The 26,800-nt window shown below is 35.0% G+C and overlaps 1 protein-coding gene across 2 annotated transcripts; it reads right to left on the bottom strand.

The window, feature by feature from the left end:
* Positions 1–304: 304 nt before the first annotated feature.
* LOC138330733 (choline/ethanolamine transporter FLVCR2-like) lies at positions 305–26,358 on the bottom strand. 2 transcript variants are annotated; one of them, XM_069278260.1, is made up of 11 exons: positions 26,184–26,358; positions 11,789–12,366; positions 10,497–10,638; positions 7,577–7,714; positions 6,849–6,916; positions 6,105–6,208; positions 5,727–5,837; positions 5,326–5,431; positions 4,651–4,762; positions 4,140–4,183; positions 305–3,490 (listed from the first exon to the last, which is right to left on the bottom strand). In XM_069278260.1, the coding sequence occupies exons 1-11, from the start codon at positions 26,356–26,358 to the stop codon at positions 3,413–3,415; spliced, it is 1,656 nt and encodes a 551-aa protein (XP_069134361.1). In that variant the 3' UTR covers positions 305–3,412. The 2 variants fall into 2 exon arrangements, with proteins under 2 accessions (XP_069134361.1, XP_069134368.1); XM_069278267.1 differs by lacking the exon at positions 26,184–26,358 and adding an exon at positions 20,476–20,904.
* Between the last annotated feature and the right edge of the window lie 442 nt (positions 26,359–26,800).

Genomic DNA, 26,800 nt, shown 5'->3' with positions numbered 1-26,800 from the left:
AATCAAACTCTTTTTATTTATTTTACATCAAAGCATTTGTTTAACAGTAAACTGTGTGTTGCTTTGAAGTTGGGCGTAGCTCTCTGTAACCTTCAAAGGAAATCTCTGCAGGTCTGTAATTTGTCTTTTTTTTCCTGAACTGCCTCCACTTTTATTATGAGATAGTCTAGGGGTGGATAAAATGTCAGTGATAGTAACCCCTGTAGTGGAGAGGATGGGTCAAGGGAGATGTTAAAAGGAAGCGTTTGCACGAAATAACAAATACATAAAATACAAAGTAGAAAAAATAACAATGAAAAGTAAAAAATATTATGGTTTCATTTTTATCTCAATATTGCAACCGTGGTCATTATCTTGCAAAAAGTAGCGTTACCATACCAAAATGTTCTCAAAAACTTCATTACTTATTATTGTCAATTGAATAAACACATTAAATTAAAAAAACTATTACTACTAAACAATAGACAAGGATGCACTCGTTACCTTTTTGGAAAACAAAACTACGAAACAGACCATTTAAACTTACAAAATTAAAATAAGAATGCTGGGTACAACATAAAAATTTCAATATATTTTTTTTTAATTCACTTAAAGACAACACCCCTTCAATCAATTGAAATAGGGTTAAAACTTTTAATTCAAAAGCAATTGACAAACAATACAAATTTTCCCTTGCAATTTTCTCACCGGCAAGCTTATATGGCACTGACAAGCATACACTAGCTTTTGTAGACTACATATACTACATATTGTACGTACCGTGCTTTTGTTTTTGTTTTTGTTCATATATTTCAAAAACATTTCATAAGAATGCTATATGACATTATATTAAACATATACAATATAGAAAATGTCATCAACATTCATCCACATATTCACTCTTAATTATTTTTTTAAATGAAAGCATTGCTTATTTTTTATAAAAGAAAGGGAAAAATAGCAGATGAGAGAAGGAGGAGATGATGTGCAGGGAGGAGAAGAATATGGTTAAGGAGATTTGAGAAGAAGGATATATAGAGACAGGACTGGGCAGAAGGACAGAATGCACTTTTAACTTATATAACTAATTTTATGTACAGTAACTTGCTAAATTGCAAGAAATGAATTATGGTATTCAATACCATGTATGAAAATAGGGAAAAATAACATAGTTGAACATATAATAAATACATATGTAAATATATAAATCTAGTGCCATGACAGACAATTGACTGTTTTATTGTCACGGGAGACATGATTTAAACAACACTGTATTATATTGACAAATTATTTTCTCGGATGAAATTTTGAAATAATTGTCAAGACTGGTGAAACATGTTTCATGAAAATCGCGATCATCAATGAATGGGTTCCATAAAGGTATGTATAGGTGCCAGGTAGGTACGTCATCAGACATAAACCAATATTAGGCCAAAAAATAATATGTCTGTTTAGGGTTACCCGACCGACCCTAATTTTTTTACCGCCGACCCTAGTTTTTTTCCCCATTTTTCTACGAAAAAAAATAAAAGTCGGGATTTCGATCTCAGACCCCGGTTCCGGCCATTATTTTAGAGTAGACGACACTATATAAAAGAAATCCTCCCACCTACCGACCCTATTTTTTTTGCCAATATAACCTAAACAGACATTTGTTTGGCCTTATGATCAACTACTGACACAAGATGTTTCAAATGGAGACTACTAATCATAATAATAATAGTAGTTTCATTGTTAATCAATGAAGAGATGAAAGATGCTGCGGGGTTTCATCAATTTTATTTCCGTTATCGTCCAAATTGTCTAGTAATAACTAATGTTAATAAAGAAACATTGAGTTACCATTTTTTAACCTCTTTTACCAAATTATACAGAAAAAATAACAGACATGGTTGAACATACGTTAAACGGACTGACAATAACGTAAACACTGGAAAACGCATTTAATAACACGAACCATGCGCTAAGAATAGAAAAGCGTCTTCAGATTTATAAGAGCTGATCCAGATCCATTACAACTTAAAATATTTAACATCACAGTAACAATTCAGTCATTAAAATCAAAATTATATATAATAAACGATACAGCAAACTCGAATGAAATGTACGTGTCATCCAAATGTCGATACATATTTGAAGGTATACAACGCGCAAAGGAAATGACACAATTTTAAAATTTCACAGAAACATCTTCAGTGCAGTTAGATATAATAAAGGAACCATCCTATATTTCTGTAGAAAAATGATTCGCGTTATCGAGCAAATATAAAGATAATGTGTAATGCAAACTTACGTCAGCAGATTTATCATGGTGAGTTATCATATAAGATGAGAAAAGATAAGTAAAAGAGAGAAGTACATCATTATACCATACGCGGCATAAAGTGATGCAGTACGGTGTGAGCACACCACTATACCTGAATACTGCTTCGCCAATAAACTAGGGGACAGCTGGCAGAACATTAGCTCAAGCACCATAAATATATCTATCAAATATCCCTCTTCGATCACACTGTTATGCTTTGGCCTTTAAAGTCACAATAACACTATTAATAATACATTCTAGAATCAGTACTATATCTGTTAGGAATAGACACAACATAATTGGGATAATAAATGTATTACTAAATATACTAGCTACAGTATCATTAGTGCATTTGTGTATATGTTGAATGTCAATTAGATAAGTTACATTAACAAGACGTATAAAAGCACTTTGCAAAATAACACTGATCACAAAAGTTGGTCTCAAAAATCTTAGAAAAAACATCTCCCAAACACCACACATTCATAAATATATTACTCAAAAGTAAAATGATACAATTTGTACAATATCATAAAAAGTCAACAAAATTATCACGTGACTTCACGGACACGAAAATGCTGACATGCTTCAACATTTTAAACATGATATAATGATAATTTAATCACTAAACGGCACTCTATTTCCCCAGCCGTAATTACAGTTAAACACACACATCTGTAACTACAGACCTCTGGTTAAAAAAAACCACAATGATTTATCAAATATGTGCAAAATTTAATTACCTAGCTTTCACACATTTAGGGATCGGAGTATTTAATTATTTTATGTATCTGTGTAGTGATGCAACATGTTGCAAGTTAAAATGAAGAAATATGATATACGTTGAAGCTATGGCGATTTGAGGATAGATACGAAACGATCCATGATGACAATACAAAAACCTGGATGAAATGCAAGTTATAAATAATGTATTTTGAAAATCATATTTCCTTAAAATAAAGCATATTTGAGATTATATTGGCGTTAAAATGTGTAAAAGCTAAAATATATACACATGTTCTTGATCTTATTTTTGAACTACTATTGGTATTTGCTTTCCCAGAAAATACTAGGAGTTTTATATCTTTGTAGCAGGTGTTAACTCTATGCTGGTGTCTAGCTTCCAAATTACAGTGTGCTAAGTTCTTCTGGTTTCTTCTCGGGAGCAGCAACTTCGTACTCAATATTGTCTAATTCTTCTGCGATCTGGAAATAAATGATAGTGTAGTGTAAATAATAGTGTGTCTAATAAGGCGATTTTTATCGAATTGAAATCCTTACACATTAAACAATTAAGAATGAAATTAATCTTATAAGACACTTGTATTTTTAGCTTTTGCCATTAAACAATAATATTATAATATTAATTAAGCAAATATATAGAATATATTTTTTTATTTCTTTTAAACATCACATAGCTTGAGAAACTATTACTGATATTGAATATAATCAACATATATAAACAGCTACAAAAAAGTGGGAAATGAAGCAAACCGGTGATAATAATAATGCTAAAAGATGCACAGGTGGTGCCGGGGCAGAAATAACTTTGTCACGTCGAGTGAAATCATCGAAAGATCGACCCCGTGAAAATAGCAAGCTGATAGGTATCACGCCCTTAGATCTGCAGTTTGTGAGTTATGTCGTCCAGATTTCATTTGCATGGTAATGGTAGTATGTGGTCTTACACTGACTTTAACTTGATGACTGGTGTGCAAAGGTATACGTGAAGTGATACAGGGTGTCGTTGGTCAGTGGGGTATAACACATAGAAAGATATTTACGTTAGATTGTCTTTAGTATAGTTAGTGTTCTGACCACCGTCTGAGTTCAGTGGTGTATTTATATTATATACCTCCATTCCGGCAGCTTGTCGCCGATAATCTGCACCTATAAAACCTGGAAAAAAGGAATGGTTGTTAGAATATTGCTGCGAAATTCTACATTAAACCTGGTTTTCTCGAAGTCGGATTGACGAAGGTAAATAACTTTGTCACGTTAAGTGTTCGGATGATATAATGCAAACTTGGTATGGAAACATTCGGTTCAATGAGTGATTAAACTAGAGAAGATTTTTCGAGATCAATTATTTTTCACTTATATTCTGATTAAAGTTGATAGTTGGTGTTTTGTTACAGCAGTGTTTTTGATGAAAGAAAAAGACAAATTTCATAGTCATGTGACTAAACCAGAATATACATAAATTTATCTAATACATTAAGATCATACTGTGTCTCAACGGAATCTCCAATGTAGATTGCATATACGTACACCACAGAAAGTTTACAGCGCTTTTGTAAATTAGGATATAAAAAGGGGGATAACTCCAATAAATCACACGGCAATATCTTTTCTATTATACTCACATGTTAGGATTGTACCTAGTAGAAGGACTCCGGACACGGTCAGATTAGCGCCCAGTACACTAACGTTACTCAGCATGGCACGCATACTGATGGTCAGAATGATACCAAACGTCTGAAAAGGAACATGGATATTCTAGACTTCTACATGTTAAGTAAATGTGCAGTAAAACTCTTAAATGGGTTATTAAAAAGATATTCTTTGCAAGTATAGAAACCACTGCAATTGGTTTTGCACTTTTATGATTTTTAGGTAAATTACCAATGACCGCCATTTGATATATCTGATAGGGATTAATAAATATTGCATAAAAAACTTTCTATGAGATATTGTTAATGTCGATATGCCCGTTATGCCAGCTTTCAACATGTTTCTGTGTGATGATGAAATTAGCATTTTAATGAAAATGAAATACACAGCATCAGTCTCCAAAACTGATTGAATGATTTAGGATATTGCGATTCAAAGATGTTTTAATCATAAAATAAATTGTGTGTTGAAAATGCCCCTACATGTATCATATTGAACTCACCCACTGTAAATTATTTTATTTAAAGCTATAAGTATACATGTATTGGAATTACTTCCTTGTCCCATGTAAATATATAGCAACAATGGGAAAAAAATCACCAATACAAGGGACGTAACTCTCGTTCGCTTAAGTGTTACCAACTTACCTGAGCGGATGCATTTAACAATCCGGATGATGTCCCTTCAGATTCCGGATATGTTATTTCAGCAGCGAATTCGAATCCGACTGGCAGATAACCGGTCATGAAGAACCTGAATAAAATTAATAAACACCAGTGATAGAATACAAAACAGGTACTCATCTATAGTACGATTCAGTCTTAAACACTACTTAAAATCCAATGGATTATCAATAGTGTCCTCCTGGATGACTACGGGTTCTGAATATGGAATGGAATCAAATGTAATGATAGGGAAAAGAAGATTAAAATCAGGTTTACTTGCATCAAATTTAAATTGGCTGATTTGGATATTCAAAGCAAATGAAATCCAGTGGATTTACACATATATATAGTGTTCTTGGTCGATATGTTTTATGTAAACTGACCCTAGAGACCCGCCACACACAAACACCACCCACATCCGGCTGAGGTCGAGTGTGAATGTAAAAGCTATCATGCCCGCCAATGACAGGAAATATATTCCTAAAGTTGTTGCTCTGTAACATAAAAAAGTAACATCAATTAGATCTTGCATAATTGTTTCCCTTTGATAAGTTGTATCATAAACAAACGGCCGTGTCTCCATAACAAAAACACTAAATATCTGCACGGTGCAAATCTGCAAAGAGCTGCACTCTATACTACTACATCTGAAAAGTTTTATCAATTCCTTCAGTCAATATAAAGAAAAACCTTCTGTAACCTATACTGATCATTGGCAGCAATGAAATTGAAAGGGTTTGTAGTGATGAAACTCATCATACTTAAATGTCTTGGTCCTATCCAACCATACTCCGGCAACAATAGATCCAGCTACTCCAGCTAATACTATCGTAAGTCCTATAAGTCCAGCATTCTCCTCCTCACCCTTGAAGAAAGAGTAAAATGATGTTTAAAATATCTATTCCTGATGCATTACATTTAAACCTAGTTAAACTTTATCATGTAAGTTGGACCGTTGTTAAATTTCATTATCCGAGTATTCAAGGTTGGGGAACTTGAGTAAAACTTGACTTGGACCAAAACTTTTTTTATAAAGTAAATGAATTTAAAGATTTGTTTTTACTCCTGGATGATTATTTGAGAATGGCATTTCGATAATAAAAATGCACTATCAGCTTCTATATATACATGTACTAACATCGAAATAGCATGCATTCGCTGCTTATGATAAACAAAGATAATATCGTGTTATGTCATCAGAAATTTAATCCTAGATCATGGAATACAGTCGATTGCGATAAACCCATTGTGGCATTAGCTTTATCAAAAGTATTCATTTCCTAATTTATGAATACAGACACATACCACACGAAACTATCACTTACTGCACATGTGAATGTTGTGACAAACTCGTATACAAACTGAGGAACATCCGAAATTCTTTTAATGTCACTACTAGTCGAATGACGTGTACCTGTACTTATTTTATTACAAAACTGGCAAACCTGTTAATTGTCAGCAAACGTACACAATATGTGGTAAAATCGACGATAGTGAGTACCTACCGGAAAGTAGGAGAGGACTACCGGATTTAGTAACGTAGATATACCGTAGTAACATCCGGTATTGATGCCTGAAATTAGAATAATTAATAAATGTGTTAGATTCATTATCCAAGCTATTATTGAAATATATTTTTGATTTTGTTAAGTTCATTTACAAACCAGGGTCATGTAAGAATGACGAAAGGTGGAGGAGTAAAGTCAGTACCTGGTTACTGCAACTCTATTCTTCCTGGCGTCTCTCTTGACACATCATAGTCTATAAAAGTGATAGTTTATGCTCCTGATTAGTGCTCAGCATAAGTGGAGTGGAGTGAACGACTGGTTTTACACGTTGTCAGTATAATGTGACCTGATGGGCGTGTTGTTTGGTGTTTTTGGTGGCATGCTTCGTTGAGATAACACTATAAACACAAAACAAATATACCGCAGACTGACTGCAGACATTCACCCCCGTAACACATACAGGGAGGCCGTCCTTAAATGACCTTGACCGTCAATGAGACTTTAAAACTTACCAACAGCCTAGAACAGTAAATTACATCTTGTAAAAGTCCCATTAGCATAAGAGTCAGTAGGCGCGTGTCCACGTCTGTTTCCATACATCCTGACTTACCTTGTCTTACAACATACCTACTACATATTGTGGTCATGGGGTTGTACAGGATGAATATAATACCCAAGGTTACGGTGACCTACATTTTGACAAGATTGAAATTACATGTACTTACCATACGTGATAGTAAGCAGGACAAATCCTCTATTTTTAAATAAGTTCATCAGAGATTTCCCGTAATGTTCATTGGCCTCATTCTCCACAGCTATCATCTGAGCCTTGCTGGGTGGCGTCAGAGGTCTCTCTCGAAAAACTAAAAACAAATAGAAGGTTTTTAATTCTCCCTAAGAAGAATTGGCGCAACTAGACAAAGAAACAGTAAGCAGTGTTGCGATATTCATTTTATTACATACATGTTCGTTAGTGCTATTACAATGATATAGTTATCATAGTATAATCTAAAATGTAACCGCATCCTAAGGACCATTGTTTAATTTGAAAGTAACACTGTGTTCAATAAGACTTCATTCTTAAACATCTACTTGGGGCGAGGGTAGCTTTGCGTCAACATTATAATATTTTACCCATGCCATGTAATTCACCTCACGCACCCCCCATTTTTACTGATGTCTTATTATATAAGAATTGTGTGTTGATATCACATGTTTTATCAAGTACATAGTAAACATGAGTTTATCCCAACACATTATTGCCGTTACTATTGGCCTGCTTTGGATGTACTGGAAAGATTTACGCACACACTTGAAATCAGTAGTTAATGTTATATGCATACACCTATGACATTTAAATGTATTTTTACCACTACCTTTCTGTGAAGGACACCTAACGTCGCCTCTGTTCTGTACAAATGTATACCACTTATCACATAATCAGCTATGATTCATACTAGAACAAATTCATAAAAACGAATTGCTTGCTGACTTTCTTCCTTTATTTCTTTCCAGTCAATGGCCATGTTGTTTTAATCACGGTCTCCCTGTATGAAATGTATTATATATACTGTGTATATGTTGTAGAAGACATTGATATTCATCGTATAATGTCTCCTTGCATGGGCTACTCTATAGTAGTACCTGTCTGAAACATCCTTTAGGCAGAAGAAGACGCCGTTCAACTGAATACCATGAAAATAACCAGTCGTCACACCAAATTGGAGAGTTAACAATATATCTGCTATAGTGTTTCAAAGGGCATGGGTACCAGTTTACGTCACCAATCGGCTGCATCGCCTCGCCGATAAGTATGTGATGTTAATCACCACTATTGGCAATTGGTATCAAGAATGCATAGTTCACAGAACCCTGACAACCATACTGGAGCTACGTATCATCTTAACGCCTCAATACAATGTTTTGTTAGGATAACCACATCCATATCATATACCCGTGTCTACCATATAGTCATGTACATACGTCCGATATGGACGAGGTAATTTTACAAATAAGGCATTGTGTTAAATAAGTAAGATAAAGATCTCGGTCGTTTTCACAGTAATGACCCCTAAAAATTACTGAACTGTACTACACTTATCAGTTAGACAATACAAACTGTCCAATTTTCCAACCACTATACATCCGATTTATGACGTAGGAAGCAAATACTGAAGTTGAGGACAACGCTGTGAAAACATCTATAATATATTGAGAATTAATTGTCGACAAGAGAAAGTATATTTCATCCAAAATATAAATTTCTAACGAGAATTCTATAGTTATGATTAGGTGTTGCTTGTTTTCTAGGGGGCAATGTTGTCACGCCCTATTTTCGATTTGAATTATTTTAAAGCTAAACATTTACATTCCGATGCCATTGATGATATCAGGGGCAATTAACATTCGATAAATGATTCCATATATTTAAAGTTAACTTTGGCAAAACTGTGCATTGACTTGGAGTATAGTAAATGAAATTAAATAGACACTCTACTCAGTTAATACATACATGTATTTGGATGATCTAGGTAACATTCAGTTAGTCAATTAATTTTAATGTTTTGACATTTTAGGTAAGATCCATGATAATTTTATTACTTCAGTAATTCGAAGGTTTTAATAGCATAATTAGTAATACCAATAATTAAACAAGAGTGGTACTTAAATTACGCGTTAAACTATATGCTGTGGAACATGTAAACGTAAGGAGGACATTTTAGACAGCTTTTTGAAAGTTACCTCCGCCATTTAGTATCATTTTTAATTCCATACTAAAATGCTATTTTTATGTTTGTGTCACTCGTTGTTACCTGTTTATAATTGTCCGTAGCGATATTTCACGTACTATTTATATTTGTTTAGTCTATCACATTAAATCCATCAGAGCTTACTATTGAATGAATGCTTGTTTTTTACTAGTACATAGCGTATCACTGCAATATTGTTCATATTATTAACGATCTTGTTTACTTGTTGCTTAACGTTTTCTGAGATACATACATCAAGATAACGTTAATTTGTAATATACCTTCCATACTTTTAATTGTTCCATCAAACATATGTTTTAAATCTCAAATGCTAAATATAACCTGATATAAAAATAAAGTTTGTTTCATCAAATAAATGATTAACGGTCTAATTTGTATGGTCTATATTTATATTGTACTTTTAAGTCATTAGAATGCCGTTAATACCGGGAATAGGTAGTGTATATGGCAGCATTGGTAATCTTGGCTTGTATAGATAAGAATGGTAGTAAAAGGACATAGCACACATTCCTGATATCTGGATCATATACTGAGTAAATATATATTGATTCTACTGATAATTTATGATATATATGTACATTGTATTAGTACATTTAATCGTTTATTTTTTAACATGCTTTTGGAACAAAAGTCGAATATCATAGAAGTTCTCATGAACTGAACACTTAATTTAAAGACATGAATACAGTTACAGTCATTAAATAATTATATGAATTTTGTTTTGGAAAAACTGGAGTTCCAGTGGGAAATCGTCTTGCGGCCAAGACAAGTAAATCAATGTAAGACAAGAGGTGCGTAATGATTTCAAAGTGGGAGACACTTTAGTTAGTCGAACAACATGGGTGGATGATTCAGATGTATTTAATAAACTTACCTAGTATAACTAACAAGAAAAGTGTGCCGGTCACAATAGCTGTACCAATAAACATCGCCCAAAGGTCGTTACCAATTTCGTCCAAGTCATCACTGTTGCGCACTATTAACGGTGGTACAAGAAATCCTACTGCTACTCCGACCTAAGGGATAGATACAATGTATCTTAGCCATGGACACTACTATACAATTGTATATACATTAGGTAGTGGGTTTCGATCGTCTGGTCATAACACTAGACGCATATTTACAGATCGAAATCCCCCACCCCGTCCATTCTAGCTTTTGGCGTTAATACCACTCTATTCGGTTTAGTAATTTTGTTTAGCGCCTTCAACTTCTGAAGCGACCAATTTTCATATATCTTTTAATTCTTTTTTTTTTTTTAAATATGAACACCTCTATTTTGTCTTTATTTATCTAAACTGCATATGAGAATAACAATTTCACCATGAACCTCACCAACAATGAATATCAGCATAGTATCAATAACTGACAATATAATTGTTGTTTTCATACTTTACATATTCGTGCTTTGATTTTCAGGCAAAAATCATTGTAATGCCAAATGATACGCGGTAACTAGATGTCAGTTTTACTGAACGGATATTCTAGATACATACGTTACACTTATCAAAAAGCAATAATAATATTCATAGGATACATTGTCATAGCAACATGTTTTATGGATTGGCCTTCATTATTTCCTGCTGTGCGTGTAACGATAAAATGCAAAAAAATGAATATATTTTATTACTAAAGTTTTAAACCGCTAGAGTGATGTACACGTGTCACACAATTTCAATATTAATGTTTTTGCCCTCAGTGTATAAACCTATAATAGAACAATAACATGTATATGTATATCAATGTGTTGTTATTATTGGAGCATTTGTTGTTTAATATTCTTCAGCAGCAATGTCATTTTATTTCAGTAGAGGCAAGGTCAAAATGTATTATGCCCCACTTAATTATCTTTAGTGTACCAATAACCGCGTAATAGCAAGATATAATTACTACCTGTAGTCGTAATGGACCTCCTAGCATATCACTATTCAAGGAAATATGTTTAGAATTCAAAAATAAAAGGTTTCTTGTTACACGTCCCTAGCATCAAATCACGTGTCATAGTTGAGAAGAAAACTAGAGGTCACAGAAGGTTACAAGTTACATGTACCACTGTCAAATGTTTTCATCTAAAACATTTAAAATGGAACAGTATATAAATAAATATAATTATCATATCAAAGCATTCATATTACCCTTACCTTATTTCAAAGAAACGATATTTACCTGATTGCCAAATACCCCAAGTGATGTTGCTGTTGACACTTCGTTGGGTCCAAACCATACGGCAGCAATTCGCGCTGGAAGTCCAAGGATAAATATCTGTGCGATGGCACAAATCGTTTGAGCAAACATTAAAACTGGGAATCTGTCTGGTGATACACACGCTAATTTTAGACAAGCTCCAAGAGCGTTTAGAAACGAACCACAAATAGCTACCACTCGTAATCCTTTCTTATTTAACAGGAATGTAGAAGGAAAAATTAACGGAATATAAGCTAACATGTAAATCATCGATAGCCAATCCACGGTTGTTTCCCTTTTAAAACTGTCTTCCGGTAGGCTTTCATTATAGTACTTGATGATGACATTAGCAATAATGTTCAGATGAATCCATTGGTAAGCATTGCTCAAAGAGTAGAAACAGAAGAGGAAGACCATAATCCACCGTCGTTTGTAGACCCTAGGTTGTCCCCCTGGAGCTGCCAGAGGGCCACCATTGCCCTCCTCTGTCGGAGACTGCGGGAGGATCGGTTTGACCTGTAGTCCGTTTTCCAGAGAGGAACCTCGGCTTAACGCTTTGCCTGACATTTCAAAAAATAAAGTTGAGTGTAAGTATAAGAACAGTTACCGTGTAGAACAATGCATTCAAAGTGTGTGTGTGTGAAGTTACATTGGCTAACACACCATAGATAACGGTACGATTATACTGAGTTGAGTGGCCTGGATAGATAAAGATATAGTTAACAGAGTGGTCAGGGACTGTCTGACCATTGACTTACATTCATATGTTGTTATGATGGGAGATACACTGTACAACAACAAATGTCCAGGGAATACAAGTGATTTGTGACAATCTACATTCGACAACCTTCTCTGAAATGCATTTCTTAAGAGGTACCTTTAACTTCTATATATTCTTCAGAAAAATATCAAGTAAAATGTTTCATTTTGGGATAGTATTTATAGACAACATGTTGATCACTATCAGGTGGCCAATATTCAATAATTGAAACATATATGATCACAAGAAATTGTACACGATTATATGAAACTACCTAAATACAGTCCAGTTATTGAACACAAAGCCATCCTTAAAATCCTGTTAAAACGTTTGCTGTCTTTACGGATAGAAACTATCGTCGCCGATATCGAGATATAGTGTGAGTTTCTTTTTACAATGCCTAGGTAAGGATATCACACAAAAAGGAAATAGTGATATATAGTAGTCATTTCTCAGTTATTGATCGATGTGACATATTGCAAAAATGCATAAATTAAACGATGCATGTTAATACGTACAACATATTGCATGCATATAATATTACTTCGACTAAGCATATACCTCATGTAAAATCATTTATTTATTCATTGACGTTTTTTATGATAAGGAGAATTGACCATAAATAACCATTCACTGTACAGGTCTACCGATGGCCATTTTATCATTACATTATGAAAATGTTGTTAATTAATGTTTTGTTGCTACCGGATTCATTGTCTGTGAGTCGTTAACTGATATGTTGTACTGAGTTGATATCTACGTTATCTATGTGGAATGTTGTTGAACCTTTCAGTACTAGATGTTTGATATGTCTATATAGAGAACAATGTATTAGTTATTATTGAAACGTTTAACCTTCTATTAACAGCCAGGGTCATTTAAGGACGGACCTCTAGTGAGTGCAATGTGTTGCGGTGTGTGAATGTCTGTATAGGTGGTAAGCAGCGTTATGTTGGTGTTGCGTCGCCGAAAAGATACCGAACAAGCCCTATATGCTGAGCGCTAAGCAGGAGCAGATGTATCGGGGCCAGAGCACAGAACCGTCCTCGCAGGTGCGGGCGTTGAACGTCAGGTCAAAGGTGAAGTGGTATAAATGGATACGTTACAGGAAAAGGAAAGTTATTGAGGAATAAGAGAAAAGATAAAATCCTAAGTTTAGTCGCCTTTTACGCATGCAATAGGAGCAGCAGATACAATTCTAACGCCTTACCTACAGGACTATTTCTTAAACGTATTCATACTTATCACCTTTTTGTGATTAAAAACCCAAACTATGACTGACCGTTATGGTTATACTGAATACTAAAATTGTCACAATGGCACTATAGGAATAGCTTGTCATTTGACAGTGTAAAATTGTACCTGCTTCGCCGGCAATCGAGTTTTTATGATGAAATTCTAATTAAGATTACATGCATTATATTCTCTATTCTATTATTGTCTCCCTAGATATTTACTTACATATGACCTTACTGCTTAGGGTGGAGCATTGTGAGACGTTATGTCCTACGTACGACGTGCTTGTTAGTATGCTACAGTGAGGTGACAGTATGGAAAAGGCAATATTTCAAAACCATCACGAACATACAGCAGACTCACAAAATAATGACATATACCGTATGTATTCATACTCCGTGCAAGAAGGGTGTCTTTGAATTAGCTCCCGGCCATTTTTCAATAAAAACTAAAGTACAATATGTTTTTTCTTCATTAACAATGTTACGTTTCGAGAATACTAAAACCTGACTTACTACTACCATCATTATACGTAACAATGATATATCATTGTGTATCACATTTAAATATGCTTTCTGCATGCAGTTTCACATAGTATCTTTAATGGACAACTACAGTCAACTTGTAAAGACGAAAAAGGCATAGAAGGATACAGATATAAGCTAAATATCAAATTGCACCAAAAGAATGTTGATGAGTCCGTCCCTTTAAGTAGAATTGTCTTTTATAACAGATTTTACTGTACCATCTTTATACGTAACAATGATATTTTATTTACCACCCTTAATAATATTTTCTACATGCAGCATGAGATACACATCACCGACCTTCACTTGCATTTCGTATAAAATACACTTACTATACATTTTACATATAGATATGTAAGTGACTGCAGAATATACAACACGCACTATGTCCGAAAATTATCCGCCCTGACGCACGTCATATGTTAGTTTTTTTTGTTTTTTTTTTATCTTAAAGTCATTTGTAGCGTGTCAGTAGGGGTTTGCGATATCATTTGAGAAAAAAATAGGACAAGAAAATATTGTGTCCCGTATTGTCGAAAAGACCATTTATTGTTCTGATGGCCAGGTCACAGGATTCTCCTGGTGTCTCTTACTGCGGCCGGGAGCAGTAGCCTGTCAGAAACATTCACATCATTAATTCATGTTTCTCTATCACCACGCTAACACCGCCAAACCAGCAAAGCTATGACTCAAACACCAGATCGTATTACACGCAATTTCAATTCGTTTTGTAACTAACACATTATAAAAACATTTCTTCCTATGAAAATAATATGGGATGAGATATACTATCACTAAGCTATATTCAATTATCCTAGCTATGAAACTGATGTCAAAATGACGACAGAACAGAATTTTGAATTTAAAAGCATCTCTCCTAATCCACTCTTCTGGCTTCCCTGACAGGCCCATAAAGGTACAACAACTGTTCACAGTAGATTATTTTTTTTAATAAATTATTGTGGAATTTGCAAACAGTAAAAGCTAAGATTAGGATATATTGTTTTTCTGTGTATCCTTAAGCACTGTATGCACACGAATGTACTCAGAGTAGCTGATAAAAGACCATTAAGTTAATCATTAATTAAACAAAATTGTATTCATTCTTTTGAAACGATTTTCTCCCCTACGAATAAAATACGTTAAATCATGTAGGAATCACAAATTAGTCAAAACAGATTTTGATGATTTCATTTGAAGAATTAAATAAGAATGTTGCAAAGCTGGTGCTCATGATTATACGCCCAGCTTTATTAAATCGATGGGTATGTTCCTAAAATTGTATTCTGTATAGACACCGTTCAACGTCAAATAATTGCTTTATCTGTCGTAACATTACAATGGAATAGTTCTGCGTACTTCACAAATCTCGTTTCAGATGACTAATTGATTTATCAACCACAGCGTTTCCGCGAGGATGGCATAGTAATCATTGACATAAATTTAGTCAGAAACTTCCTATGACCTTTAGCGATTTGTGTGAAACCAATTCCGACAAGAGCAATAAAAACAAAAATCTAATTAAAAATGAACTTTACAACTGCTTTGGTGCTGATTTCAAAGTTATCGCGGTTTTAATGCTACAGGAGGGTTTATGGAAATTATTTCATGAAATTGTTCAATTTCTCTCGAGAATGAACATTATTCCGTTCTTCATCGACTATCAAAGCTCAATTCCAGCAGAAAATAATAAAAAGGTGCACTTTTAAAACTAATTCCAAGAGGATAATTTCTTCAAGTGGACAACCATTTAACAGCATATGCATGTAGAAGGTTCCAGACAGGAGGTAACTTATCGAGTTGATTAAGTTTATCGAGATCGAGGAATTACTTTTGGTAAACGGACGTCTACCAGTCATGCGTGTTCAAAATAAAGAGTAAACGTTACGCATTCACAATTTGCCAGCAGTAAATTAAATACATGTTAGTAGCCATTTTGTTTTCAAATCAATCAACCAAGGTACTATTTATGCACTATAAGTCATAAATACTATCCAACCAAGCATCAACCAGAAAATGGTAGTGGTAGGAAGAACCCATACAATACCAGCTTGTGTTTGGTTTGTTTTATCTTATTATGCTTAGCGTCCTATTGACAGTTATGGTCATTTAGATACGGGCTTCTATGTATACATTGTGTTGCATGCGTGGACGTTTGAATGTTTGGGAGGCTGTGGTATAATATGGATTTGTGTTCTGTCGTTTTGAATTCATGAGTTTCTTGTCCTTTTAATAATGGTAGTTCACTAAATCATGACATCAGATGCAACGAACAAACCCCTTAAGACCACATTATATTGAAAACGTGCAAACCAGTCGTCCCAATCCCTTTTATGCGGGCGCAGAAACTACCACTTTCATAGATTATTGTTTGCCTTGACCATGGGACACAACCCATAGCCTTCCTCACCAGGACGAACACTCAATCTAGGTCTAAAGCGAGGCAGTGTCACGGAAGACGTTAGGAGTAATAGAAAAGATAAGATCCTAAATTTAGTCGCCTTTTACTATGTTTTTGGGGCTGGTACATTCTAACGCAGAAAAATATTGTTTCTACTTGGATACTACAAGGGAGCGTCTTTTATTCTTGAATTTTATAATTGATTTTTCAATGTCAATCGCATTATTTATAATTCGCACTGTCAGCATTAAGTAGTTATTCAGTAACAAAATGAAATTTTTAGAAGCATGAAAATATTTTATATAATCGATAATACAAATTAATATATTGAGAATAATTTTATCCAACTTGATACCAGTTATCATTCATGGGAAAATTCAGATGCAAATTCAACAAAGCTATCCTACATTTACATTTAGAGGGGAATATAATCATGATCATTTTAGTCAGAGTGGAGTGTCCAAAATTTAATTATGATTAGAAAGGAAATCTAAGACACTAATTCCAATAATATTAATTTCGATTTTCAGATCAAAATTTATGTTTGACTTTTCGTTGAATTTCAACTGTAGTTGTTGGTTTTCTGTACATCGTAGACATATAAATCTAATACATGTATGTGTCCCTGGTTTCTGACATGTATTTATATTCATATAAATACACTTTTAGTTTACAGAGCTAGCGTGTACATATTTGGTTAACATTTGTATGTCAATATACATTAACGTAGACTAATATCGATAGTGTTCCTGTAAATTATAAAACCAATTCGCCTTCTGTAAAAGGTTGATTTTGGTCGTGAAAAAATTACATGTTTATACCGAGGTGAAATTTGGGGGAAATCACAAGCACTTTTCTGAACAGACACGATCCTCTGCAGATTGGTGTATATCTTATATTTACATTCACTAGCAACTTCTACTATATAAACTAATCAAGGCAAAGTGACGTCTATGGGGGTATAACTTGCACCAAAAACCTGACTATTATGACGTCACTAATTTTTACATGGTAACTGATCATCGTCAAAATGGCTGTTCCATCTCGTGGATTAAATCATCGTTGATAAACGGTTTTCCTGGTTTTACTTATACAATGTTAATACACAGATCCCAAAATGAGTTCATAATGATATATAAGAATTAAACATCATATGGCATCTATGGTCTATCATCTCGTAATGCGCTAACTTAAGGTAGAGCAAGTACAGTTGTTCATATTGGTGGTACCCATTAGCACATACAAATGTAGATCAGAGGCCAGTGATTGATAAATAACTGTCAGTGTCGGCCTATAATGTGTGACCAACCGAATAAATGTTCACGGACGGACGATTCAATCAACGATTTTATCACCGTTTACCAAAGGGATGAGATCAAATTTGAAGATCAATTTAATGGCGACAAGGTTTTAAAGACAACATGCGATCACTCAGTCACGCTATGGGTGGTAAGTGTGGTCAGACGATATGTGGTTGATTATTGTACACAAAGAAAATCAAAATAGAAGAACATGATGTTATAGCATGTAGAAGTCGCTAGATCTTTACTTGAACTCAGGTTTCTCTGACTTTTACTTACACCGAAGCAAAGGTCATTTGAACATTGTATGGTCATTTTTGCTATACAGGATTTCGTTAACGCCAATTAAAATAACATTATGAAATGATCTCGTTCAGAACATAATATCATCTGTGCACGAAAATATCATGTGATTTGTTTCGTTATGGAACTGATTCGAATAGCCTTGGTGCAACATCATTAGTTTGCCGACGGGACGGTGCATGGTAAAGGGTAGGCGGCGTGTATACTGCGTCATTTGAGCTACTGGAACACCTCATAAAACCGTCGGCATGGATTTCCATGCTAATTCACATAAAATCGATCAAATATTCTTTGCTATGCTCCTCACAAACAACCCGTCCATATCTCTAAACATTGTCTCACACTGCGGCCAAGCAAACGAAATATTTCTTCCGACAGCAGTGACAATCTTAGACTTCATGATTTAAACTAGATGTATATATCTTATTGTCAAATTGAGTCAAATTTATTATAGTTCAGTTTGAATACCAGTTGTCCTTTTGATATCAAAATGATTACGAACCTATGGTTATCAGTCTAATTGAAACCGAATAACCCTCTAGGAAATGAAACTTCAAATATCGCCAACATCTTCCACTTCAAACATTGCCAGTCTATGTAACTGCATTATTTGCCAACCTTTGGAAGTTCAAACCAGTCGTCCCTATCCATATATGCTGATGTTAAGCAGGAACAATGACTACCATTGTTTTAGATCATGATGTTTTTCGGTCGGATCAGAGATCAAAATCTTCCTCGCAGGGGCGAAGTTTAACTCTAGGTCAAATGTGTAATACGCGTCTCACCTTTACTGGCTTCTTAAATATAGCTTGGTTAAAAGAACAATGTACTAGTACAATAGCGTTGTTGATAGCACTCTTCTGTCTAAAGAGTCGGCATTGTCACTTATCCATTCATCATGCCCTTTGTTCATTGATTTTCGGCTTCAGTCAAAGAACACTATGAACTAAGCATTGGTTACACAATTACACATTTAAACACTCCTTTAGTCTAAAAAGACGCACACACACACGATACACATGGTTGAACCCACACTTATAATATCCAATTATTGAAACACAATAGAAAAATTTTCACGCTTAGGCCATTTCCACTAATTTAAGATAACCATTGAAATCAAATGTTCATTTCGAATTGTTTAAATGTCCTTACATGACCATAGCTGTTAATAGGACGTTGATTAATCAAACAAACAAACATAAGGCCATTTCCACTCATTTAAGATAACGCTTGAAATCAAATGTTCATTTCGAATTGTTTACATTTTGCATGTGTGTTAAGTGTGAGCGTCTCCTATCAAAGAGAATAAGATAAAGCTAATAGTGATATAGTAGAACTACCAATACCTGCTGCTATTAATGACACTTACATGTCGATATGTTTGTCTTTAATTACATACCCACAATAATCTCAATCAGCGTTCGAAATTAACGCCTGTCCGTCTGCCCGTGACCGGCAACTTTATAGTAGGGCAGACAATTTTGCCATGTACATACAAAGCAAAAAAGACAATAGAATTGAAGAAAGGTTGAAGATCAAACTGTACAAAAACATATTTCGTAATATTCTGGTTTTCTGTCAACTTTGTTGAGAGCGCACGATCTCAAAATAGATGTGGATAATGTTGTTAGTAAAACTACACAAGGATGAATTGTAACTTTGTAAGGAGTCTAGGATCAGTAACTTTTAGGGTCAGCCGGTCCTTAGGAAAAGCTTGAAAAATCATTAAGAGAGAGCGCAGATCTCTAATTTCCATGCAAAACGATGGGTACTGATGACAATTGCATTGTGATGAGTAATGCTATATGAGAAGGATACCACACGCCTAAACTAACGTTCCTTCTGTTGTAGGTATACATGTTCCAAGTGTTGTTAGTTTGCGAACCTCGGCCAGTATATACACATGTCTCAGTAGAATCCGAATGAATGAATTAATAGCTACCACTTCTATGCAATTAACCAACCACACGGTGCGTTTAATAATATTATATGGATATATGCTGAAAAAAAGGCGTGAGCACGGTCGTGTGTGCACGATAATGCATGTGTGTTACACGTACGTGTGTCAGGTATCCAACATAAACAAAGTCTAACACATACACATGAAATATAGCATTGGTTATTATGTTAAGGCTACCTACCCATCATAGTGAGGCTAGATAATGCTCAGGTTCAGATCCTATAAACACAAGAGTCTTCCCCAAGGACCGAGGGAGTTCCGTGTCCTTCGTCCGCCATAGCCGGTCTACAGCATTCTCGTTTTAAACGAAATACACATTGGGAGTACTAGCGTCAGACTGTGTTTGTATGTCAGCCGTGACTGTACTGCGTGCACCACATATGTCGGGCATTGTGGGCGCTCGGTGAGATTCTATCGATTGCCTGGCATACTTTATCAGAAGCGTTTATTCCTTTAATGGTATATAGACCATCTATCTAAAGTTATTGTCTATTCAACGAAATTATTGGCCATGAGAACCACTCCAGTGTTCTAGCTTTCAACTCCGACACGCCATCCTGTGTGTAGTAAACAAAATCCGTTTTGTACACAAGGACCAACACACGTTATACCATAGTCGAACGGTTATAACAACCCTTAAGTAGATTCACCTCACTGGGTCAGGTGTATGCATTGATCGATTAATTGGTATTGGTTTATGGATTGTCTGATCGAATTCTTTGATAAAAGTTTACGTGAACAGGTGTTTATTCATGCAAAATATTTACAGTGAAATGCAATTTTAATTAAGATAGGGTATACCCAATGCATATTGTCTATTTAAGATGCATGTATATAATATAAGTTTAATCGGTATATCAAAAAGGCAAGATTTGATCTTTAGTTCAATGCCAATTAGCTATAGAGAGTGGAAAAATCATCATAAATAATAAGATTAAGTAGTTATTGCAACAAAACAAAATGAAAATATTGCTTATTTTTTTATATAGAGTTGATCTGTCATCTTCGATTGAAGAAGAAAGATTTGGTAAGCAGATTATATTGAATAGTCATTGTGAATGATTGAGTTCCAGCAGGTACAAAGTAATGAAAGCTTATTCAATTTTCGATTTAATATGAAAATTAAATCTATTTTTATTTACTATTAATCTGCTAAATTATTAAACAAAAACTTTCGGCAAAATATTACTTCCTACTGGAGTCAAACTAATAATTTAGTTGAATTAGATCAAAGATTAAAAATAGATATGTTCCTTGTGACCTACTTATGTTACATGCCACAGATCTAGAGCCACATACATCTTAGTGACCCACGACTGCTAGTAACTTAGCCAACACAAGATGCAGTACAAGGTTGACGAACAAAGGTCATGCCTACTCCTAAGGAACTGATTGAAAAAGAGTCACGGATATATTTCTAAAATGATTATAATTTCCATTTTTGACGCTGACAGCGCGAAATGCGCTAAAATAACTTCTTTTTAGAAAAAAATCTAAAATTTAAGAATATAATTAAATCACACTTTTGACCTAAGATAATTTGAAATTATTTGGGGTTGCAAGAACGAGATACATAGACAAAAAGATTTTTAAAACACCGTTACTTCGGATCCATTCCATTTCGTATATGTAGTATGATATCCAATTCTTCTACAGTGATAAATAAAGCTATCTAATATTTTGACTGTTGAAACAACTCCATCTCAAATCGAGGTATACCAACAGTATAGATATGGAAGTCTGGAATTTCATCGATTTTTGTGAAAACGTGTATGGTATGCAACAGACTATTTCGAAAACGATACAATGTCATAAACAGAATTATTCAAATTCAACTCTCCAAAGTGGAAGCTTTCATTTGCATCTGTATAACATTCGCTGATGAATTGTTTATGTACAGCTCTGCAGCATCTGCGTCTAAGTTATCTCATTTCACCCTGATTGTTTTGCTAGACACGTAAACAGAAATCTAGAAAGAATCTTAGATTTCCAAGCGATCTTGATATTCCGGTCCATAATCCTGGAGATTCTTCTCAGAATACATCAATTAAAGTATAGACGGAAATCCCGTGGGATAAAAAGGGTGCAAAACATTCAATGCAATATGGATTGAAACATTTAGATAATCGCACTACAAAAAGTAATTTAGAGAGCTATGCAAAGCTTCCGAGTTGAAGAACATTTTGATAGGTCTTTTCACCAGAGGCAATTCGTAAAGCCGAATCAATTTGCCATTACGACAGCGCATGTAAGCGTCAGATTGCTAGCGAGAAGGAAAAGAGTCCCAAACGGTTAATTCGAAGTGTCGTGTCCATCGATTGCTTTCACCAAGATCTCGGAGAATATGGCCATCCCGTCGGAAATTCCCGAATTCAACAGATGTAACTTACTTATCAATTATGTTGTCTGACTAGGGTGAGAAATCATTTTGATTTCTAGCTGAAAATGCATTTAATATCCCAATGACCGACAACATCGTCGCGACACGGTTTATTTGATTACGCGAACGATAAAAGATGCAATTATTTTAAGGTGGTTTTATCTAGCAATGCCTTGATTGATATATTCTGTTGTGATGGGAATCTTTCATGTCAATGTACTGTGCTCGTGATTAAAACGAGTCTTCTGTTCGGATTTCAATGTATTTATCATGCTACTAGTGGGACGCGTGGGAATGTATCTTCTTTTACAACATGCAAAGTCATCTTTCCTATTGCTGTGTTGTCAAATATCTAGCGAGTGTGAAGATTATTTTGCTGTAATTTGTATCATACCATCTTAAAATCAATCACAATCTAAGCCACAATGTAGTCCATAAAGTGTACCCCAGGGTACGTCAATCGTTTTAGACATTTTAGATGTTATAGGGGCCCTACAGGTAGGGCGTTAGAATTGTACCTGCTGCCCCTATTGCATGATCGTAAAAGGCGACTAAATTTAGGATCTTATCTTTTCTATTCTTCCTAACTGACTTTATCCTTCCTAATGCCTCCCTTGGCACCGCCTCACTTTTGGCCTTGAGTTGAGCGTTCGCCCCTGTGAGGAAGGCTCTGGGTTCTGTCCCCTGGCCGAGACACACCAAAGTCTGTAAAAGTGGTAGTTTCTGCTCCTGCTTAGCGCTCAGCAAAAAGGGAGTGGGACGACTGGTTCGCCCGTTGTCAGTATAATGTGACCGGGTGGGGTGTGTTGCTTGGTGTCTTCGGCGGCATGCTTCAGTGATATAGCACTATAAAAAGGGCAAAAGTTCCACTATACAAGAAGACACAACATGAATATACCGCAGTCTCCGGAAACACGCACCTCGCACAACATACACGCAACACACCGCATACATGGGAGGCCGTCCTTACATGACCATAGCTGTTAATAGGAAGTTAATTAATCAAACAAACAAACAAAGTGTCAAGTATAAGGTCGTCATGATGTAATCGTGGAGTGAAATATCAACAGGTTAACATGTATACATTTTTGGAAACCCACGTTCGATTGCACTACGCTATCATTAACTCCTATCACGAATTTCCATTATTGTATCACGGGTACCAGCATTGATAAAGAGCGACTGGAAAATATGAAAGAACAATTCAGATGTCCTCTGTTGATGTACTTGCTGGGTTAACACAAGTGATAAATGCAGTTTGGTTTTATTAGGTTACGTCCTATTAACAGCCAGGGTCAATTAAGGACGTGCCAGGTTTCTTGGTAGAGGAAAGCCGAAGTACCCGTAGAAAAACAACCGACAAGCGGTCAGTACCTGGCAACTGCGCTACATTGGATTCGAACTCTGAACCCAGAGGTGGTGGAAAGCTTGTGGTAATATGTCGGGACATCTTAACCACTCGGCCACCGCGGCCCCTGATAAATGTAGCATAGAACCATCACTCGTGAATCTCGAGTGATGACATTCATACTAACTCATCGTCTATTTAGTACCACAACTATTACTAAGTAATAAAAATTATTTAGTAAACCAGCTAGCAGAAACCTATCCTTGAAGGTGACCTTCTATGGTATAATGAACGATGTCCTCATTGCAATCATAATAAAAGGCGAATGAATTTCGAATATTTCTTTCTAATTTCTATCTTTCTTCTTCCTACAGTTTCTCGTGACATCGCCTTACTTTTGGCATTCAGATGAACGTTTACCTCTTGTAAGTAAGACTCTGGGTTCTGGCCCCAGGCCGAGACACACCATAATCTATAAAAGCCTTTTTTTGTTCTGCTGGTTTCGTATCTATGACAGCACGCTTCGGTGAGATATCACTATAAGACCCAACACGAACATATTGCAGTCTCCCAAAACACACTCAATAGGGTGTTAAACATTAGACCAAACTGTAAGCAGCCAATATCATTTTAGGATGGCCACCTCTATTATTATGTAATGTGTTTCTACACATGTGTTGTTAGAGTATGTTTGTATGCATGTACCTATGCATGCATGCTCGTATGTATGTATGTTTGCATGCATGTATATGTATTGTGTCATGTTAGTACACATACTTGCATATCATGCAGGGTAACACCATGGCATGCCATGTAATGTTGTATATATGATGTAACATAACGGACACCTTGATGTTTTGAGTATTGTGAGTGAGTGCGTATGCAAGTGTTTGTGTGTTGGAGTCCATTTATATATACTGTGTAAAATGTTTGAAAATAAAATATTAAAAAAATATAATGTGTTTAATGTGTTTTAAAATACTGGGGTACATTTTCCATGTAATAGTGGAACGCTTGACTATCTATAGTGATAGCTCACTGTCAAATTATACAACCAGAGATACGGAATAGCACATCCACCCGGATACATTACATGATCACGTGATAAAGAATAATGAAAACTGTGATTAATAAAACACCGTAAACCAGTTATTTTAGTGGTTGTGATATATTCTCGATCACGCGGGTCATCGTCGTCGCGAAATTTGAATAGTTAAGTATCAAGAATTGGTTGAATTATTTAAATAGTATATATATATATATGGAACTTAAAGAGCAATTCACATAATTTTGTTTCGCTAAAATACATTTTCTAGTTTTAGACCCAATTCGCGAAATTAATGGCGCGTGAAAATAACAGGCGGTAAGTTCAACAGTTACATCTTAACCGTGCTACTAACTTCTTGTCAAATGATGATAAGACCTGGTAATATAAATTTGATACAACAAAAGGTATTAGTTTGAATGTACTTGTATATAGGCATGATGTCATATAACAAGAAGACAGCAAAAATAGACGAAGCGCACTCACATTGAAACCGGATCCGATTTAGTGAAATATCGTCGAATAATTGTATCATAATTAACGGGACTGTGTTAATGAGGTCTTAATCAATAAAGTTTAAAGAACAAGGTTTTCAGTAAATACTGAATATTCTTTACAACACAAATGATTGTAACATCTTCAAAAATTAAGAATAAGCGCCATCATTTTGTGCTAGGCAATGGCAACATTGAAAAACGCTCATAGTTTTGAGAATTTTAGGCGGTTTAATCAGACACTCAGATAAATTAACCTTAACGCAAATAATAAGATGAACAGACAGAAACAAAAGTTGTATATTTGTAAAAAAAATATTATCATTTTTTGTAGATAACAAATTTCAAATGATTTCAGCACTGCTGATAAAATTGTATTATTATATTATACTATGTTAATATTTACAATAAGATTCAAATTAAAATTAGACATTTTTTATGTCTATTACATTTACGAACCATTTAACTCATGAACGTACTTCAAAACATAAATTCTACAAACAAATAACGTTTTATAGTGTTTAAACGAAACGTTATTCGCACATATCGCTCGAAAAAAATAGTAACGAAAAATTGTATTCTGAAAGGCAATAACGAGTACAAGGAAAAACACCAAATATACCTTGTTGATTATCTGTTTTCTCCTCTTGACAGGTTTTGATAACTCCGTCTTCCATGGTTGTTGATTTTCCATCAACTATAACAGTGTTTTGCATTTGGTTATAAACACTTTCAACAGTACTTATTTCTCCCTCCATTTGGATGTCATGAGACACTATAATTTCGGGTGTTTTCATCTCCATCTTGAAATCTTAAGTATCAGGATTATACCATATACGATGTACCTACATAATGTAGTTGGTATATATTTCTATTCTTTATCGTTTGCCGCATAGCTGATAGGTCATATAGAACCATTGCGTTACATTGTCTCCAAGTGAAGCAGGCTTCTCCACCTGTGTCCACAAATAATACAAATACTACAGGGTGTTCTGTGCCATCGTCAGTCACCAATCTACCGCCTAGTGTGCCTTCCTTCCGAAGTCGATTCTGGCTGCCTCGCCACACCATCAGCCCTGACTGGAAGGCACGATGACACCAGTTGAGCACCGAGTTTGAAAAGGTTCAAATTACCGACGGCAAGGCAACAATGAGACAGCGTATTCTCCATTTGCCCACTTTTTGGAGAACAAAGAAAAGTGTTGGTATAGGAGAACAATAGAAAACCAATTATAGTCA

This window comes from Argopecten irradians, chromosome 1 (genome assembly GCF_041381155.1).
Source record: "Argopecten irradians isolate NY chromosome 1, Ai_NY, whole genome shotgun sequence".
NCBI classification, from domain to species: domain Eukaryota; kingdom Metazoa; phylum Mollusca; class Bivalvia; order Pectinida; family Pectinidae; genus Argopecten; species Argopecten irradians.
This window is presented reverse-complemented; position numbering and strand designations above follow the sequence as displayed.

Bases quoted from the DNA above. Each gene is read 5' to 3' on its own strand.
- LOC138330733 (XM_069278260.1), bottom strand. From the start codon at position 26,358: ATGAAAACACCCGAAATTATAGTGTCTCATGACATCCAAATGGAGGGA. The intron at 6,917-7,576 runs GTAAGTACATGT...TTCTAATTTCAG, and splicing joins CCTGCTTACTATCACGTATG to GCATCAATACCGGATGTTAC. The intron at 3,491-4,139 runs GTATATAATATA...ATTTATTTCCAG, and splicing joins GACAAGCTGCCGGAATGGAG to ATCGCAGAAGAATTAGACAA.